Genomic DNA, 18,452 nt, shown 5'->3' with positions numbered 1-18,452 from the left:
TGCAGGCTGTGGGCAGTCAACCCTGCTGGCCTTGGTGGTGGTGGCCAGCCGTCACTGTGCCTCAAAGCTGTGTGGTTGGGCAAAGATACCAAGACTCCAGCCTGAAAACCAGAATCCGACCAGCAGGCAAATGAATAGTCCAGAGAGCGAAGGAGCTCTTGCAGGTTGGGTCCCCCCAGAGGTTTGGATGGAGAACTTGTTTATCAGCATCTGGGGAGGAAGCAGGATGGATACGGGCCTATGAGGAGGGGCTCTCAGTGATGCCAGTGCGGCTGCGGGGGGCCTGAGTATAGCCGGGCTGGCATAGGGAGGGCACTCCAGGTACTCGAAGTGCAGGGACAGAGGCATAGCTTGTCTCTGGAGTTCCCACGTGTATTGTCCCACACTGAGTATTTTGTGACATCCTGATGATACCTTTATAAAACATGCTTCTTTGGGGGACTTCACAAAGGCTCTGAGAAGTGCTGACTGTAGCTCCACGTGGGAAGCACTGTCTTCTGCCTGCTCTTTTTCCTACCCTCCTCGTCACCTCGACCTCTGCCCTTAGAGCTCCCTTGGAGGATTCTCCTGCCCTGAAAACCCAGCTGCACAGTCCCCGAGTATCATCAGTATCCCAGAAGAACACACACCTCGGTTACGTCCTTCCTTGCCTCCTACAGGCCCTACTTGAGTCAGACGTACTGCTGCAGCCTCAGGTTTCGGAGGGGAGCTGTGGTGAGAAATACTTGTAAGGCTCTTTCGTCTATGACTCTGGCAACACTGGAGGAAGGCGGTGTGTGTCATTGTTCTCTGGGGCTTCAGTGCTACAGGGGAAGTGGTTTCCTTTCTAGGATGAACTCATTTTCATGCTTTTTAATAATTCTGACAGTTTTCTGAGCCAAAAATTGAGGTGGTTTTTTCTCTCTCTCTTTTTCACCAAGTCTGCAAGTGAGCTCAGCCAAATTCAGTCATTTAACTGTAGAAACAACTTACTCCTTTAATTACCTGTGGCTTTTTATAAAAAGGCAATGGTTCTGCTTTTTGCATGTGTTAGTATTAGAAGCTGTGTGCCCAGGGTGGGTTCTTCCTGGAGGAGGGCCCTGAGACAGGGAATATAAAGTATAAGATATAAATGCTGCTGGAATATAAAGTGGGGATCCCATGTGCCTGGCTCTGGGGTGTTGGGACCTTGGTCCCACAAGCAGGGGAGCAGGTGATAGGGAGGAACAGGAAACTGGAGGAAGCCTCGTGGGTTGAGGCACTGGAGGAGCTGGGTCTTGCTGGGTGGTACATGGTGGTTGGTCGGTGTTGGGAAGCAGTGGTCATTGGGCGTGTGAAAATTTTCTTCTGAAAAATAGGAAAGGGATCATGATGTGGCTTTTGCAGTGGTACAAAAACCTCCGGGGAACAGCATGGGACGTTCAGTTATCATTGAACTATGCTTTCCCTTGGCACCAGCAACCACATTGAGTCTAAAGCTGTTAAGAGCTGGGCTGGGAGTTCCCTGGCGGTCCAGTGGTTAGGACTCAGCGCTCTCGCTGCTGTGGCCCAGGTTCGATCCCTGGTCGGGGAACTAAAATCCTGCAAGCCGTGCGGCTCAGCACAGCCAAAAACAAAAGAAGTTGTTCGAGCTGATAGTATTCCTGTTTCCAACCCTTGCTTTTCAAATTTGCCTTGTCCACAGGCGCCAAAAAATTTGGCCTAGAACTGCTCTGACCCCACTTGTACACCCCCATCCCCCTCTACCACCTGGTAGTCTTAACTCCTTCTCTGGTCTGTTGAGCCCAGGAATGACTCTTGTTCAGCTAGCTGGCCTTGGCAGGTCTTTTACCCTAGCCCTTGGGATTAGATGTGCCTTGACAATTCAACGTTTATGATTTTGGAAAGCTTATACTGCGAAACAGCACCACAAAGTAATGAATATTAGCAGTTCTTCAGTAAAATATATGAAAACTCACACTAAATGGTATAGATAAAAATTTGAGGGCTTCCCTGGTGGCGCAGTGGTTGAGAGTCCGCCTGCCGATGCAGGGGACACGGGTTCGTGCCCCGGTCTGGGAAGATCCCACATGCCGCAGAGCGGCTAGGCCCGTGAGCCATGGCTGCTGAGCCTGCGCGTCCGGAGCCTGTGCTCTGCAAGGGGAGAGGCCACAACAGTGAGAGGCCCGCCTACCGCAAAAAAAAAAAAAAAAAAAAAAAAATTTGAGATCATTTTCACACCAGTTCAGGTTTTGCTGCCAAACAGCTTGTGTAAAAACTTTTGGTTTCCAGATCTGTTGAATTTGGGGATTGCAGAAGGGGGTTCTGGGCTTGTATGGGGCTACCCATGTTTGTTTCACCGGGTGTTTGAATGATACCCTCTGGGACTGCCCTCTTCCTTTACATTGCCTGAGACCACCCTCACTGTCCACCTCTGGAATCATCCCAACAAGCCACCCCACTCGCCTCTACCCTTGTGTTTTGGAAAATCTAACAGCCAATCCTGAGCACACAAAACACAAGCCTTGCTTTCTTGCTGCTCCTCTGGGGCTTCTTTTCAGTCTCAGCCTCCACCTTCCACCTTCCAGCCAAGCAGAGCGGACCTGGACTCCCAGTCCCACATTGCCCGGCTCCCTGGTGTCCCCATGCCGGCCTTTCGTGTAGGTCTGATCTTGTTTGGGAACAGAAATTGGCACTTGACAACCTTTGTTCTTCACATGAATGGAGGTTGACCTGACATCAATTTATTAAATTTGAGAAGCCTTACTGTCCACACATGCAAGTAGATATTTTCCTTCTGATTTGTCCAATGATGGAACATATTATCAAATTGACAATTCTGGGCTTTGTAAAGAACAATATAAAAGGATATTCACTGCGGCATTGCTTGTGAGTTTTCAAAAATCAGGAAACAACATTAAAATCCTATCATCTGCAGGCGACATACCATGCAGCCATTCATAAAACAGGCAGCCCAACTCAAAACATTCTCCCAGTTAATATAATTAAGTGAAAAGGTCTAGTATAATGCTCTCCTATTTGTGTCTTTAAAAAGTTCACCTATGCATAGAATATAGCATATTTTTGGATGATTATATAAAAAAGTAGAAACAACTGAAAATTGGGTCAGATTTTTTTTTTTTTTTTTTTTAATGGCTGCGTTGGGTCTTCGTTGCTGCGCACAGGCTTTGTCTAGTTGCAGCGAGTGGGGGCTACTCTTCCGCGGGCTTCTCATTGCCGTGGCCTCTCTTGTTGCGGAGCATGGGCTCTAGGCACAGGGGCTTCAGTAGTTGCAGCACCTGGGCTCAGTAGTTGTGGCGCACGGGCTTAGTTGCTCCGAGGCATGTGGGATCTTCCTGGACCAGGGATTGAACCTGTGTCCCCTGCATTGGCAGGCAGATTCTTAACCACTGTGCCACCAGGGAAGTCCCTGGGGCAGATTTTTTAAAAACGACTTACACCTGTGTATCTTCTTGCATTAAAAATGCATATGTGTTCCCTAACTTGTCTTAAAAAGTTTCCGACTCCTTTCCCCCAGAAAGAAGTAACTTGTCCACAGCTGGACTCTACTGTCTTGAGCTGGTGGTGATTGTGTAAGAAGGAGGGTCCAGATTCCTTTCTTTCACCTCTTCCCAGGTCCCCCCCCCCCAAGACCACAGCTCTGGCCAGAGATGTAGGAGGGCTTCTGTGAGTTTGAGAACACCGGCATTCAATGTATTTTCCCTAAATCAAGTAAAGCTTGGTTTTGGTGTTGTTGGATAGACTTAGTTACGTGGCTGGACTTTACTCCTTGAATTTGGTTTACTATTTTTTAATAGGAGAGCCTGCCGAGTGTTACATACAGATAAGGCTTCTGGTTGTCACCAGCCCACCTCCGCTTCGTGTCTGTCTGTAGTGGTGGGTGGAAACCTCCTTGTGTCAAGCCCTGAGTTTGTGGGAGGCCACATGTCCCCAGTCATTTTAAGGGATGTCAAAGAAATCTCAAAAAGTAAGTTTATAGCAGTTAATATTTATTATTTCAGTTGGGGGATCTTGACAATGAGAGGCCCCCTCCATACTTTTCTGTTTACACTTCTCACTGATGTGGATAGTTGTATTTTAACCTGGTGCTCCAACGTGAGTGAGTGAGTGTGTGTGTGTGTGTTCCTTGTTGGATCACATGTATCGATAATATAAAACTTAGAACATTCTTGTTCATTAACAGAGCACACTTTGTTTAAGCCCTGGCTAAGGTAAACCTGCCTGCTTGGTATTTTTATTTATTTATTTATTTCCTCTAACCCCCACCTCCCACCCCCATTCCTCTCCTTCGGGGCTCACATTCCTAGGTCTTTGTCTCCACTGGTATTTTAGAAATTTTGGGAGAGGAAGGCAGTGGGTGGGGCGTGTTCTGGAAGCTGGGGGCAGGGGAGAGGGTGGTCACTTGCAAGGTCAGAGGTCAGGCCTGCCCCATTCAGCTGGGCAGCCAGATTGTCGCCATGTGGGGGGGGGAGGGGCGTGTCCGCACATCTGCCCGGGAAGCCCCAAACAGGCAGCTCAGGCCTTGGAATTCCTGCCGCCAGAGGACTGCTCCTTCCCAGAGCCACAGTTCATGGCCTCTGCCACATTTCTTTCTGGCGGTTGGCCCTCTGAACAGTCATCCAGTTTATTCTTTTAAAATAACCTTAAGTAAGCTGGTTCAGAGAGAGTTGCACCCATGCACACCCGTGTGCACCTTTGCCTATTCACTGAGTCTCATAAGCTCTAAAATTGTAAGTTTTTGACCTTAGAAATTGCCAGGTGAGTGAGATGTGGAGCTTCTAAATGGAGTGTGACATCTTCCCAAAGTTTTGCTCTGATATTTCACTAGAAAGTTTCCAAAATGTGGGACTTCCCTGGTGGTCCAGTGGTTAAAACTCCATGCTTCCACTGCATGGGGCCCAGGTTTGATCCCTGGTCCGGGAAACTAAGGTCCCACGTGCTGAATGGTGTGGCCAAAAAATTTTTTTTTACAAAATGTGATCGCATTTTCAGGTTTTAGACAGTGTGTTCTTTTTAAAAAAATCAACAGTTGATTAAAAGCACCACTGAGGCTCTGCTTTTACCCACTTATACTGTCACCCCCAGCCCCAGCCCCCGTGGTCCTACAGTCAGTCTGGAATGGCAGAAGCACTGGCACTTCCAAGATCACAGGGTGTTCTAGGCGCTTAGAGCTGCGTCAGTCCCACGTGAAACACTGTCAGGTGGGGTCACATCCCAGGACCCCCGTTTGCCCATTTTAGAGGTACCTGGGCTCTCAAGGCTGGACATGTGGGGGCCTGCAGCCTAAGGTTCTTCCCTACTCGCAGGAGCCCCACAGACTCCTAAAGCAGGGGGACACTAGTCAGTCCACACAGTTGTCCAAGAAAAGGTTGACTCCTGAGCAGAGGTAAAGAGAAGATTGCTTAGCTGTTTGGTAAGAGCAGGGAGCCTTGTGCCAGGAGATTTTCACACTTCACATTAGCAGGAGTGATCCCTTTATTCCCGTGACAAATGGAGGGAGCAGAGGGGAGGGATGTGGTTGAGTCGTGGAAACTGGCTGGAGAATTGCTTTAGCACCATGTCGTAAAATGAGAGTGTCGGGGCTTTTCCCCACAGTTATCCAGTTTAGCATTTTTCGGTTCGTATCTAAGGCTGGCTTGGGAATTTTAGATTTATCAAATGAGAAAGATTAGATAGTCTCTAAATGGTGGACCTTCTTCAAAAAGTGATTAGCCTTCACAAAGGAAGGCAGATGCCTCCGGGGTTCCGTCTCCCACGGCTGCTGGAAACGTACAGCACAGGACAAAAATCGGGCACTAAAGTTACAAACCCGATCACGTTTCCCTCCTGTAAAATAGGGTCCAGAAAACTTGCCGTATCACAACCATTTCTTCAAAGTAGGAACGTGATATCCTAAGTCTTTCCTTTTTCCATTCCTGGACCCAGAGTTCTTGGAGAAGCAACCTAACCCCTGCTGGATCACACACCCCCTACGTGGAGCAGGCTGTTCAGCTGACAGTCATTTGGGCGGTCATTTCCTCGTGGACATGCACTACGCCGAGACTTTGGTTGGAATAAAATAAATAACCTGGAGAATGAGAGGAGCCGCGTTCTCGCTCTGCCCCAGGCCCTTTCTGTGTGCGACTTTCAGCCTAATAGGAACTTTCTGGGTCTCTGTGCTTTGGACAGGGTAACCAGCCTCTGTGCGTTGGGACCAGCCCTTGCTCCCTATGCAGCCTCTTCCCCTGGAGATTGAGTGCTTGTGTATGTGAAAGACACCCCCCGCCCCAGCCCCGACACACACACATGCCCCCTTCCCTGCCTGTCTAGTGTTGGCTCGCTTTCCTTCACCCCAGGTGTACCAGAGGCAAACTGAAGCTCTGCTCTTGAAAGCAAGCCAGCAAACATTTATAGACAGCGGCCCTAAGTGCCGGCTCTGGGGAGGGATGCAGCGGAACTGGCCCCGTTCTGTGCCAAGGTGCTTTGGCTCCTGAGAGCTCGGCTCTCAGCAGGTTTATCAGCAGGTGGAGGTGGTGCCAAGCCGCTCCCCCCTCCCAGCAGCACGCAGGGCCCCAGGGAGGCACAGAGCATCGTATAAAGCAGCGCTGTCAGCACCGGCTGCCTCCCAGGGTCAGCTCCTTGGAACAACTTGGCAGGAAGAAGAAAGACAAGAAGCTGGCTGACTTTACCATTAGCCTTTGGCCTCTGTTCCAGAAGCTTAAGTCTGCACCTTGCTTGAGTGCCTTGGGTGCACTCGTGTCCTTGATGGGGGGACGGTGGCAGCCAACTGCCGTGTGAGGGGGATTGATCCTGGCCCCCAGCCTGGTTTCCACCCCAGAGCGTGGGGTGGCAAGAGGAACTTGTCGATTTATCCTTTCATTGCGGCCACCAATCTCAGACCATGGAGACAATCTTGGAACCTTTCTGGGTAATTAATCTCCGATACAGGGAAATCTCTTATGGAGGATGATTGTTTTCTTTTGTTTTTGTTTTAAATAGTTTTATTCATAGGACTGTATAATTACTGTCAATTACTAAGGTCAGTTGATGAGCACCACATTTAAAATATTTTTTTTACCTTTTTTTCAGCCACACTGCGCGGCATGCTGAATCTTAGCTCCCCAAGCAGGGATCGAACCCGTTCCCCCTGTAGTGGAAGCACAGAGTCTTAAGCACTGGACCCCCAGGGAAGTCCCTGGAGGATCATTTTGTTTTATCTTTGCCTTTGCGGTGTCTCAATTGTGGTTGTGAATGGAACTGGAGTAGAACGAGGGTGTTGGTTGTTTTTTCTTTGGGTGGGGATGGGGGGAACAAGTTGTCCTCACAGTCGCCTGCGGGGCTCCCGCTCCCTATGGGGTGTGCTTGTTTATTGTGGGGTCCTGGGATCCAGAGCACCCCGCCACGCACCCCCTTGTCATTAACACCTGGCCCTCTCTGGTCCCCAGGTGCTGCACCTGTACTGTGACACGTGCTCAGTGCCCATCTGCCGAGAGTGTACTGTGGGCCGGCACGGCGGCCACAGCTTCGTCTACCTCCAGGAGGCGCTGCAGGACTCACGGGCGCTCACCATCCAGCTGCTGGCTGATGCCCAGCAGGGCCGCCAGGCCATCCAGGTCAGTCCCTCCCCACCCTTCACCTGTTTCCCTGGTTCTTTCTTGCATATAAAACCTTCCCCACTCCCTTTCAGATGGCGTGTGTAGATTATTGGGCAGACTCCAGTGTCTGGAGGCCATGGGACAACGCCCCACATGAGCCCACGTGACACCCATGCAGCAGCAATCACATGGGGAGGCAGTGCATGGAGACCTCACAGTCTGGTGAAGATGACAGTGATGTGGCTGGAGTTACTGGCTGGTCAGGGCTTCTTCCAGATACCCTGGCTGGACCCCTTCACATCAGCTGCCTGTTTGCCATCCAGCTGCCTCCCCAAATCCAAGTGGATATTAGGGTGTTCAGTCAGGACTATAGAAAGACTGGGTGCTCATCTTGCTACTCAGATTTGTTTATAGGTGAGAAATAAGTGAGCATGGGAAATTTTATTTAAGGTTGAATCTCAGACTCTTTCCTGGGTGATAAATAAAGGTCATGCCATGGTTATTTACTTTTATTTTTAATTTTATTTTATTGGAAGCACTAGCTATTGCTACGCTATGCCATGCTATTTTATTCTATTCTATTGGAAGCATTAGATGTCCTGGTAATTTAGACCCTTGTTTCTGTTGAATTCCCATCCCTCTGGGGCTAGGAAGGGACACGTGTAACTCTGAGATATAGTGAAGTTCTCTTACATAGGCAGGTAATAGTGTGCCTTAATTTTTGAATCTTCTTGCCTGATCCAGCTGACAAGGTTTTAGGAAAACAAAAAAAACATAGGTTGTTTCCCTCATCTGGTAGGATAAGCTTGAAAGTCAAGAAACATTGCTAGGACTTCCCTGGTGGCGCAGTGGTTAAGAATCCACCTGCCAGTGCAGGGGACACGGGTTCGATCCCTGATCCGGGAAGATCCCACATGCTGTGAAGCAACTGAGCCTGCAAGCCACAACTACTGAGCCCACGTGCCACAACTGCTGAAGCCCGTTCTCCGCAACAAGAGAAGCCACTGCAATGAGAAGCCTGCGCACCGCAATGAAGTATAGCCCCCACTCGCCACAACTAGAAAAAGCCTGCGCACAGCAATGAAGACCCAACACAGCCATAAATAGATAGATAGATAGATAAATATTTTTTAAAGTAATCGAATAGGAAACTGTTTAGAACGAGTATTTGAATACATGAATTATTTTTAACATAAGACTTTTTTTGGAAATGGTAAAGAATCAATCGTGTGTTCTAGGGCGGGCAGATGGTTTAGGATTTTAATAAGTTTCCCAGCAGCTATCAGCATTCCTATGTGTGATACTGAAGTGATCTTTCTGATGAGTCAAGTAATCTGATATCCAAGTCACTTTCACTCTTCACGAAAGTACATTTTGGTCACTTATGTAATTAGAGGATTTCATAAAGGTGTACAGATTCCCCGGGGGACATCCAGAGTTTGGGTCAGGAATATAGTTGCTCTCCATGTAAGACAGCCTTGATTCATTACTTTTATTTCTTTCATCACATTTAAGATGCCATTAACTGTAAGATCTGCACATTTATTTTATGTACAGCTAACAAAGGGAAAAAACCCACTGACAGTGTTAAGATGAATCATAGTTTCAAAGATATTAAATGTGATAAAAATTACATTTTAGAGTGAACTACAGTAATTCCCCCATCTGGTACCGGTATGGTGGCCTTTGAGCTTATGGGTGACACTTGCATTCTCTAGTATCTTCTATCAGGACACTTTAAATACCTGTCATCAGGCCACCACTGTTCTCCATGGCAGACATCACTAATCACTTTCTGCACCCTTCCCTGTGAAACCCAGATTTGGCCTCAGACTCCTCCTCAGTACTAAGTGGCCACCACTCAGCAGTCAGCTGGCATCACTGACTTGCCTCAACTTCAAGTGTTTGATTGAATCTGTTAACATTTGAAGTTAACATTTTTTCTCAAGCCCCCATGCTTGTTAGGTGACCCAACCTCCCTCCCTCCCTCCCTTTTTCCTTCCTTTCTTTCCTTCTCTTTCTTTCTTTCAAGTGTGTGATTCTGTTTTCAGAGTTTCCCCAGCCCTTTTACCCACTGCCATTTTCCCCCAACCCACCTGCCTCTTGGCGTCCTTCAAATGCCCTGCTTAGATAATGGGAACTAGTTAAGCAGGTCCTGGTCTGCACGTCTTGGAATGCAGTGCTTGCCGGCGTGTTGTGTAGGATTTGGAGAAGAAAGATCCATTTGGTCTCTTCACATAGGACTTTTATGACTCTAGGAATGGGGATGACTCAAATTATAGCCAGAGCTTTGCTCCCCTTTGACCTATTTGGAAAATGGAAGAAATAGTTCCTGTCATAGGATGGGAGTTAACCCAAGGGCCTGCTAGGGACCTGGGAGGAAACAGTGGGAGCAGCCTGGCTAGGAGGGTAGGCGGCGACCACCCCTGCTCTCCGGCCAGTTCTTGCCCTGTAGGAATGTGGACCTGTTATTTCCATATCTTCTGATTTTAATGGAAATTCCGTTTGGTTAAGTAATACGATGTTAATATAAACAGAAGGCAGTTTGCTGCCTTTGCTTTCCATCGAGGAAGCATTAAAGAAATGTTGTGGACCTAGGCTTGGTTGCCTCAGTCAGATATTGATGTGGATACCAGCTCTGTGCTAATTAATAACCAACACATCTGAAAACAGGGTATACCGGTTAATAACCTACCAACCTACCCTTTCACAGTCATGCTATGTGAGGCTGGGGCTGCAGTGTTCATTTCAAACCACGTGTCTGGAAGTGGGGAGAAGGGACTTGCTTCTTCCTTTTGACTTCCTGTTCTTATCAGCAGTATTTTTTTACCCTGGCAGCAGAAGTTGGTTCCAGTTTCCAGCTTTTGCCACTCCCAGAATGAGCTGGGCCTGGGGTGTCCTTCCCCCATACTTCTGGGTCCTGGTAACCCCTACTTTCTTTGTTCTCTGAGCCCAAGGAGTGGTAGCTACTGACTGCAGTTACTGTCTGTCTTAATCCTCAGTGTGCCCTTTGCATTAGCAGTTCCCCGCTTCCTGTTTAACCAAATTCCCTGTATTAAATCGTCTCTGCTTAAATGTCTAGTGAGGTTTCTCTTCCTCTGAATCAATCCTGACAGACAGCCCAAGACACCCTGTTATGGTATCTGCTTACATGCACACTTATTTGATCCGTCAGTCTAACTTTTTGTGTTTCGGGTAATTTGGATACAGCAATCTATTTCAACTTGTTGGCTACTGTATTAGTTTCCTAGGGCTGCTATAAACCAGGTAACTTAAAACAATAGGAATTTGTTTTCTCACGATTCTGGAGGATAGAAGTCAGAAATCAAGGTGTCAGCAGGGCTATGCTCCACATGAAGGCTCTAAGGAAGAACCTTCCCTTGCTTCTTCCTGCAGGTCGTGGTCTGCACGTCTTGGCTGGTACCTGTGTTACTCCCAGTTTCTGCCTCCATCCTCACGTGGCCCTATGGGATATCAGTCACTGCATTTAGGGCTTACGTAGTCCAAACGACCTCATCTTAACCACGTTCTGAAGTTGCAGGCACGCCTGAATTTTGGCAGGACGATATTTAACCCAGTGCAGTTACGTAGTGCTTTGATAGGACACGGTTATGGCCGTAGACACGAGCAAGTATAAAATGTATAGATTGTTCCTGTTAGAACCCAGTGCTAAGTACCGTGCACTGTGTACCTGGCCCACCTTAGTTCAGTCTATAATGACACTTGGGACAGGATAGTAAAGATGGAACGGAAACACTGTGGATAGGTGTCCTTTACTTCCGATTTTAGAGAAGAAGTGGCATCTGAGCTGGGTTTTGAGATTTCAAGGTGACTTTGGAAGAGAAAGGCATCCCAGGCCAAACTGTGAGCCACCCAGATCGGCCAGGTGCCAGCTCCGATCCGCTCAGTGGATCCTTAGGCCTCACGGGGATGGGGGCAGGGAGTGCAGTGAGCAGGTGTCATCAGACTGAGAGGGTGAAAGGTGGTCAGTTAGGGGTCCCAGTTGTAAGTGACTGAATGAGTCATAGCTGATTAGCCGGGAGCATATTCATGAAAATAAGCCTGGTCATGTATTGTTTGATCCATTTGTGTGAGATATCCAGGATAGACAAGTCTGTAGAGACTGTAGGTTATGCATGCAATGGGGGAGAGGGAGGGGAGATGGAGAATGACTGCTTCACAGGCGTGGAAGCTTCGTTTTGGGTAAAGGTGTTCTAGAGCCAGATAGTGGTGGTGACTGCACCACATTGCATGTGCTGAATGTCACTCGTGGGACATTTTATGCTGCATGTACTTTATTACTACAATTTAAAAACAAAACAAGGTAGGAAGTGTGAATAGGCCTATCTGTATGATGTGAGCTAAGTAGGATGAGGGGAGAGGATGACCAGGGGCTGGACTCAGCTCTTCCCATATATTGTCCTGCATTTTTCTCACTTTCACTCTGAAGTTGGAGAAGGCCAGGAGCTTGTCTGAACTGGTAGGAGGTGGAGCTAGGATTTGAACCTGGGTTTCCTGAGCCCTAGGATGACCATCCAGCCTGGCTTGTCCAGGACTGTGCCTGCTTTAGATGTGTTTCGTGTCCCAGAAACCGTTCTCTGCAGGGCACACAGATGACTGGTCACCTGTAGCTGATTCCTGAACCCAGGCAGGTTCTAAACCCTTGAGGCTTCCCTGGGTCCCTCCTAATCTGGGACACCTGCTCTAAAGCCTGTTGCAGCATTTGCAGTCAGTTTGGACTCCCTGATTTAATACCTCAGTATCTCCAATCCTTGTGGCTTTTCAAGGCACATCATGTAATATTCATGAAAACACCAGACCTCTGTCTGGATTAATTTTTTATGAACAACCATACGTCTGATTAAACGGGCTGATTTACGGGGGCTGATGGTACAGGGTCGGGGCATGGGGGTGCAGAGGTGGTCTCTGGCCATAGGCATGGCTTCTCAGGTGCATCAGACACTGTTTCCCAGTTTGCACTTGGTGTTGGTTCTGAGCTGGGCTGCGGCCTGTTGCACGCCTCCCCCCGAGGGATGTGCCCGGCCTGCGAGGTTTCCCCCAGGTGGGGAGCCTGTCTGTGGGAAGTTGCTCGTGCACCTGCAGTAGTACATTTCACATCTGATCCCCAGTCCGTTTTGGGCTGTGACCCAGCTACACTGGTTTCACTGTGTCAGACTATCTCTTAATAGTCCTGACATTCACTGTGTAGGTGCCATTTCTCATACAAAGAAATGCTGCCCTTGCCAAGCAGCTCCTTCAGTTACATGTCAAACAGATGCCCTTCTCTCCCCCAGTGCCTGCTTTCTTTCCAAGGACGTGGACCTCGAGGTCTGGGTTGGGGGCCTAAGGTGTTAGCTTTTCGGGGCTGAAGAAAGCAGCCTTAAGTGTTGCGTGTGAGGAGAGAAGGTACTTCTTGCTCTGAGGTTGTTTTTGGTTTTCCAGCTGAGCATCGAGCAGGCCCAGACGGTGGCGGAGCAGGTGGAGATGAAGGCAAAAGTGGTACAGTCGGAGGTCAAAGCTGTGACTGCGAGACACAAGAAGGCCCTGGAGGAGCGGGAGTGTGAGCTGCTGTGGAAGGTAACGTGGTGGGGGGGCTTGCATGCCCACCCCACCCTGGGGCTCCTCGGTGGCCGGCACGGCCTCTGAACCACAGCAGGGTGACAGCATGCTGATGTCACACCCTGGATCCCGGCTCTGAGTTTAGAACACTTGGTAGTTTTCTCCTAAGTTTGTCTGCAGAAAGATGCAGGGGTCCCCCTCCGAGTAGTAAGACGACAAGAAGCCTCTTCAGAAGCAGTCGGGTCCCCGAGACTGGACAGAGTCTCAAGTTTTCTGTTGCAGGCACTCAGGTGGAAGCAGAAAGAAGGGAGTACAATGGAGGCTGCTGTTAGGAAAGCAGGCTACTAACACACGTCCTTAGTTTTGGTGTCCCGGCTGGTTGGACTTCCTGACCCCTTGTGGAAAACCAGTTTTCCACTGGTGGGGGCAGTGAACGTGTGCCCTTTCTTCCTGTTGGAGCCGGAAAGAGCACTGAGCACGCTGGTGTGCTGTTTAGATAAAATCAGCTGGAGGGGTGAATCGCCCCGCCCACGTCCCCCGCAGCATTTTCTTCTCTGATCTTGTGCTCTCACTCAGGTAGAAGAGGGCAACATGCCTAAGAGGGGCCAGTACCTCATGCCAGTTCAACTGGGATCACCTTCTCTGAACCCAGGAGCAAGACTATACAGAGCTGATGTGAACGGGTGTGTCTGGGTGTGTGGTGCTTGTTTGGCTTATTGCAAACTATATGATGGTGGGGACCGCATGTCGATTTCTGAAAGTGATCCTCGCCAATTTCCTGTCCCCTAAGAGAGTAAATTGTATTGGCCTTTGGGAAGGTTGTGTGGGCTTTTGCGTTGCCTCTTCCTTTGAGTTAGCTCTGTATCTAGCTGCTTTTGCTTCTTGTGACTCTCTACTGCCTTTTGACAGAAGAGAAGAGTCCTTGGATGGAAACAGTCCAAGATTTAATTCACATGATTTGTTCAGGCACTTCTGTGGGCCTGACACAGTTTTCAGACCCTCCGATGTCCCCAAGGTCTGCCAGTCCCATGCCACCCACGAATGTTAATTATAACTGAAAGGGGGCCCCTTCTTGCAACCTGAGAGCTCTGTGGTGAACTCTGCCACAAACTTGCTCTTCTGGATCTGCTGATGAAAAGGCCTTTGTGTGCAGGGGTTTCTGCAGATCTCACCTTAGTTACCCTCCCTCCGGTGGGGCTGAGGACCTCTCTCAAGGCAGTTCTCTTTCAGGAGGAATAGAGAGCACGTTTTTTTTTTTACCGTAGGAGAAGCAAGTTGGGAAGGACAGTCAGTCTCTTATTCATGTTATCAATTTCGTTTTTACTTGCCTAAAAACTCATTCTTGGATAAATCCAAAATCAGCTTGCTCATTCTGGACACACCTCAGTCCAATTTGTGCTTGCTGTTTTGCTGGGGTACCACGCCCCAAATCCTGTGGGAGTCCCCCTTCTTCTTCACTAATCACTGATTTTTCTGCTCCCTCTTGCCTGGCTTTGTCTGGGCACCTCCTTCTTACACAGTGTTTTTTTTTTTTTTTTCTTGCATCCTGGTTATTGGAGATAACTTGAGTGCTGGGTGACCCAGTTATAGGTATCTGGATGCATGTCCTTTCTTGTGGCTTGTGCATTTCCAGTGGACATGGCTGCCTCTTGGCGGGTAGCTGCAACCATCCGGTTGAGGAATCAGAATCGAGGCCGAGAGGTTTGGCCCAGTGCAAAACCAAACGCCAGGGCTTCTCTTTGATCTGTCCCCCCATGGGCTTCTCTGCACACACACGTCCTTCCAGAGTTGACAGATGAATACACATGAATCAAGTCCAAAATCATGTTATCCACCCCCCACAGGAAAATCGGATTAAAATCCAGCCCTTCCAACAGTGGACCCTTATTCTGAAGTAGACTTTCTGTGGCTTTCAGATTGGTCAAGCACTCAGAAGTCATGGTTCTCTCTGCAAAACAGCACGCACTGGCTGGGCGACTGATCTGTTCTTTTCAGAGGAAACCACTTAAACTTAGAGGACTGAGTTATTTCCTGCAAAAGAATGGAGAACTGAACTGATTAGTCAGACAAAAATCCCACGTTCCCTAATAGTGTGAGCTGAGTCAGAAGCAGGTCAGAACCCGTGTTTACATATCACGGTGTTTTAGATTTAGAGGCCCCTTTGGAAATAATACAGGCCAACAGTTGCTAAAAAGCTGGTATCTCCAAATTTGGGGTGTGGGACCTCTCAGGCTCCCTGATGAAGATTTCTAACCCCTGTGAAGAGAGAAAACGGGACAAGGAAAGAGCTGGGTTTGTGATCCTCACCAAATCCTTCATTTTATTCTCTCCACACACAGGCTTTCTGTCTCTGATTGTGTGTGTGTGTGTGTGTGTGTGTGTGTGTGTGTGTGTGTGTTTATGTGTTTATGTGTTAATGCTGAGAGACCGAGAGAGAAATATCCTTCAGGAAACTTCAGGCCCTCTGTACATAGGAGCATTTTCGATTCAGTCTGTTGGGAGTGCATGACCAGCCTTGTACTACAATTTGTTGGTCTATCCTGCCTCTGGTCCCCTTTCTGCCACTTTTCTCTCCACGTTCAAGGCCACCTGTCCCTGACAACCCTCTGTCTAAATCAGGCCTCCCTCGTCACTGTCTGTCACACTCTTTTTCTACCCTCTAACCCCTAGCACTGTCTGAAATTGTCTTGCAGCATTTCTTGGCTTGCTTAGTATCTGTTGCTTTCAACTCTAAGCTCAGTGGGGCGGGGCCCATGTTTTCTATGGGCCACATGTACCTCCAGCGCCTGGCACAGAGTAGGTGCTCAGTAAACGTTTCTTTGTTACATGGCTGTTTCTAACTTCTATTTAATTTCTAACGGAGAGAAAATTTGCAGGAATAATAAAAGAGCCCCTTGTATCCTTTACCCAGATTCACTGATTATTTACATCTTGCCCCATTTTCATCATTCTCTCTCAATAGGAGAGTGTGTGTGTGATTTGACAGTAAGTTGGAGTGTTGGAGACACTGCCCCTTTACACCTAAATGTTTCCGTTTATTTCCTCTGAGCAAGGATATTCTCTTAATCACAGCTAATCAAAACCAGGAAGTTGAATCTTGATACAACACCAGTATCTAATCCTTAGTCTGTAGTCACATTTCACCAATAGTGGGTTGGTGTTTTTGTTTGTTTGTTTGTTTGGTTTGGTTTGGTTTGGTTTGGGGTTTTTTGGGCCGTGCCGCATGGCTTGTAAGGTCTTAGTTCCCTGACCAGGGATCGAACCCACGCCCCCTGCAGTGGAAGCGCGGGGTCCTAACCACTGGACCATCAGGGACATCCCACCAATAGTGTGTTTAATAACAGTGTCCTCCCAGTCCAGGTTCAGTTGTTGCGTTTAGTTGTCAGGTCTCTGTAGTCATCTCCTGTGATCAGAGACAGTTCCCCAGCCTCCCTCTGTCTTTGGATTTTGCCACTTTGGGGGAATGCAGACCAGACGTTTCTGCAGACCCTCCCTCAGTGTGAGGTTTCCCTCGGTATGAGTATGTCAGCCGATGTGCTGTTTTCTCTCCTGGTTCTAAGCCTCTGTGTCCTCTCTCCCGGCTCTCACCTTTCCCTCCAGGTAGAGAAAATCCGCCAGGTGAAAGCCAAGTCCCTGTACCTGCAGGTGGAGAAGCTGCGGCAAAACCTCAACAAGCTGGAGAGCACCATCAGCGCCGTGCAGCAGGTCCTGGAGGAGGGGCGGGCGCTGGACATCCTGCTGGCCCGAGACCGCATGCTGGCGCAGGTGCAGGAGCTCAAGACCGTGCGCAGCCTCCTGCAGCCCCAGGAGGACGACCGGGTCATGTTCACACCCCCTGACCAGGCCCTCTACCTCGCCATCAAGTCCCTCGGCTTTGTCAGCAGCGGGGCCTTCGCGCCGCTCACCAAGGCCACGGGCGACGGCCTCAAGCGGGCCCTCCAGGGCAAGGTGGCCTCCTTCACCGTCATCGGCTACGACCACGACGGGGAGCCCCGCCTCTCAGGAGGCGACCTCATGTCGGCTGTGGTCCTGGGCCCTGACGGCAACCTGTTTGGCGCGGAGGTGAGCGACCAGCAGAACGGGACATACGTCGTGAGCTACCGGCCGCAGCTGGAGGGCGAGCACCTGGTGTCGGTCACCCTGTGCAACCAGCACATCGAGAACAGCCCCTTCAAGGTGGTGGTCAAGTCCGGCCGCAGCTACGTGGGCATCGGGCTCCCGGGCCTGAGCTTCGGCAGTGAGGGCGACAGCGATGGCAAGCTGTGCCGGCCCTGGGGCGTGAGCGTGGACAAGGAGGGCTACATCGTGGTCGCCGACCGCAGCAACAATCGCATCCAGGTGTTCAAGCCCTGCGGCGCCTTCCACCACAAGTTCGGCACTCTGGGCTCCCGGCCCGGGCAATTCGACCGGCCCGCCGGCGTAGCCTGTGACACCTCCCGCAGGATCGTGGTGGCCGACAAGGACAATCATCGCATCCAGATCTTCACCTTTGAGGGTCAGTTCCTCCTCAAGTTCGGTGAGAAGGGCACCAAAAACGGGCAATTTAACTACCCTTGGGATGTGGCGGTGAATTCCGAGGGCAAGATCCTGGTCTCCGACACAAGGAACCACCGGATCCAGCTGTTCGGGCCCGATGGGGTCTTCCTGAATAAGTATGGCTTCGAGGGGGCTCTCTGGAAGCACTTTGACTCCCCGAGGGGGGTGGCTTTCAACCACGAGGGCCACTTGGTGGTCACCGACTTCAACAACCACCGGCTCCTGGTTATTCACCCGGACTGCCAGTCGGCCCGCTTCCTGGGCTCAGAGGGCACCGCCAATGGGCAATTCCTGCGCCCACAGGGCGTGGCCGTGGACCAGGAGGGGCGCATCATCGTGGCCGATTCCAGGAACCACCGGGTGCAGATGTTCGAGTCCAACGGCAGCTTCCTGTGCAAGTTTGGCGCCCAGGGCAGTGGCTTTGGGCAGATGGACCGGCCCTCCGGCATCGCTGTCACGCCGGATGGGATGATTGTCGTGGTGGACTTTGGCAACAATCGAATCCTCATCTTCTAATCACATTCCTAGGCCTCTCTGTTTGGGGTGCGCGTGTGTACATCTCTCTCTCTCTCCCCCTTTTGAAATTCAAAGAAGAAACCGTCTCAGGGAAATTTTTTTTTTCTTTTGTTTAAAGACAACAAGAAAAGTACAACATTGCTTATGTCCTACCTCATCTTTATTTTTTTACAGATGAATGTACGTATCTTTTCTGCAGGGATTGAGCCTGTGAAGTGATGATCTCTATCTACCTCAGAAACCTTTACATTTCCTTCTCCAACAGGCCCTCTGCCCTCCCAGCCTCGC

General features: G+C 49.6%; 1 protein-coding gene across 1 annotated transcript in view; it reads left to right on the top strand.

Moving 5' to 3' along the window:
* The window catches only part of TRIM71 (tripartite motif containing 71), a gene marked incomplete at both ends in the record, with an annotated part of 57,589 nt that extends 39,425 nt beyond the window's left edge, over positions 1-18,164 (top strand). Inside the window, 3 exons of the mRNA XM_081247641.1 lie at positions 7,404-7,571; positions 12,996-13,130; positions 16,713-18,164. Coding sequence (XP_081103767.1) covers positions 7,404-7,571; positions 12,996-13,130; positions 16,713-18,164 — 1,755 coding nt within the window. The remainder of the gene's footprint in view (positions 1-7,403; positions 7,572-12,995; positions 13,131-16,712) is intronic.
* Between the last annotated feature and the right edge of the window lie 288 nt (positions 18,165-18,452).

The sequence above is a fragment of the Mesoplodon bidens genome (assembly GCF_964165515.1).
Source record: "Mesoplodon bidens genome assembly, chromosome: 10".
Classification (NCBI taxonomy): Eukaryota; Metazoa; Chordata; class Mammalia; order Artiodactyla; family Ziphiidae; genus Mesoplodon; species Mesoplodon bidens.
Note: the sequence above shows the minus strand (reverse complement) of the source record. Positions and strands in the feature narration are given on the sequence as shown.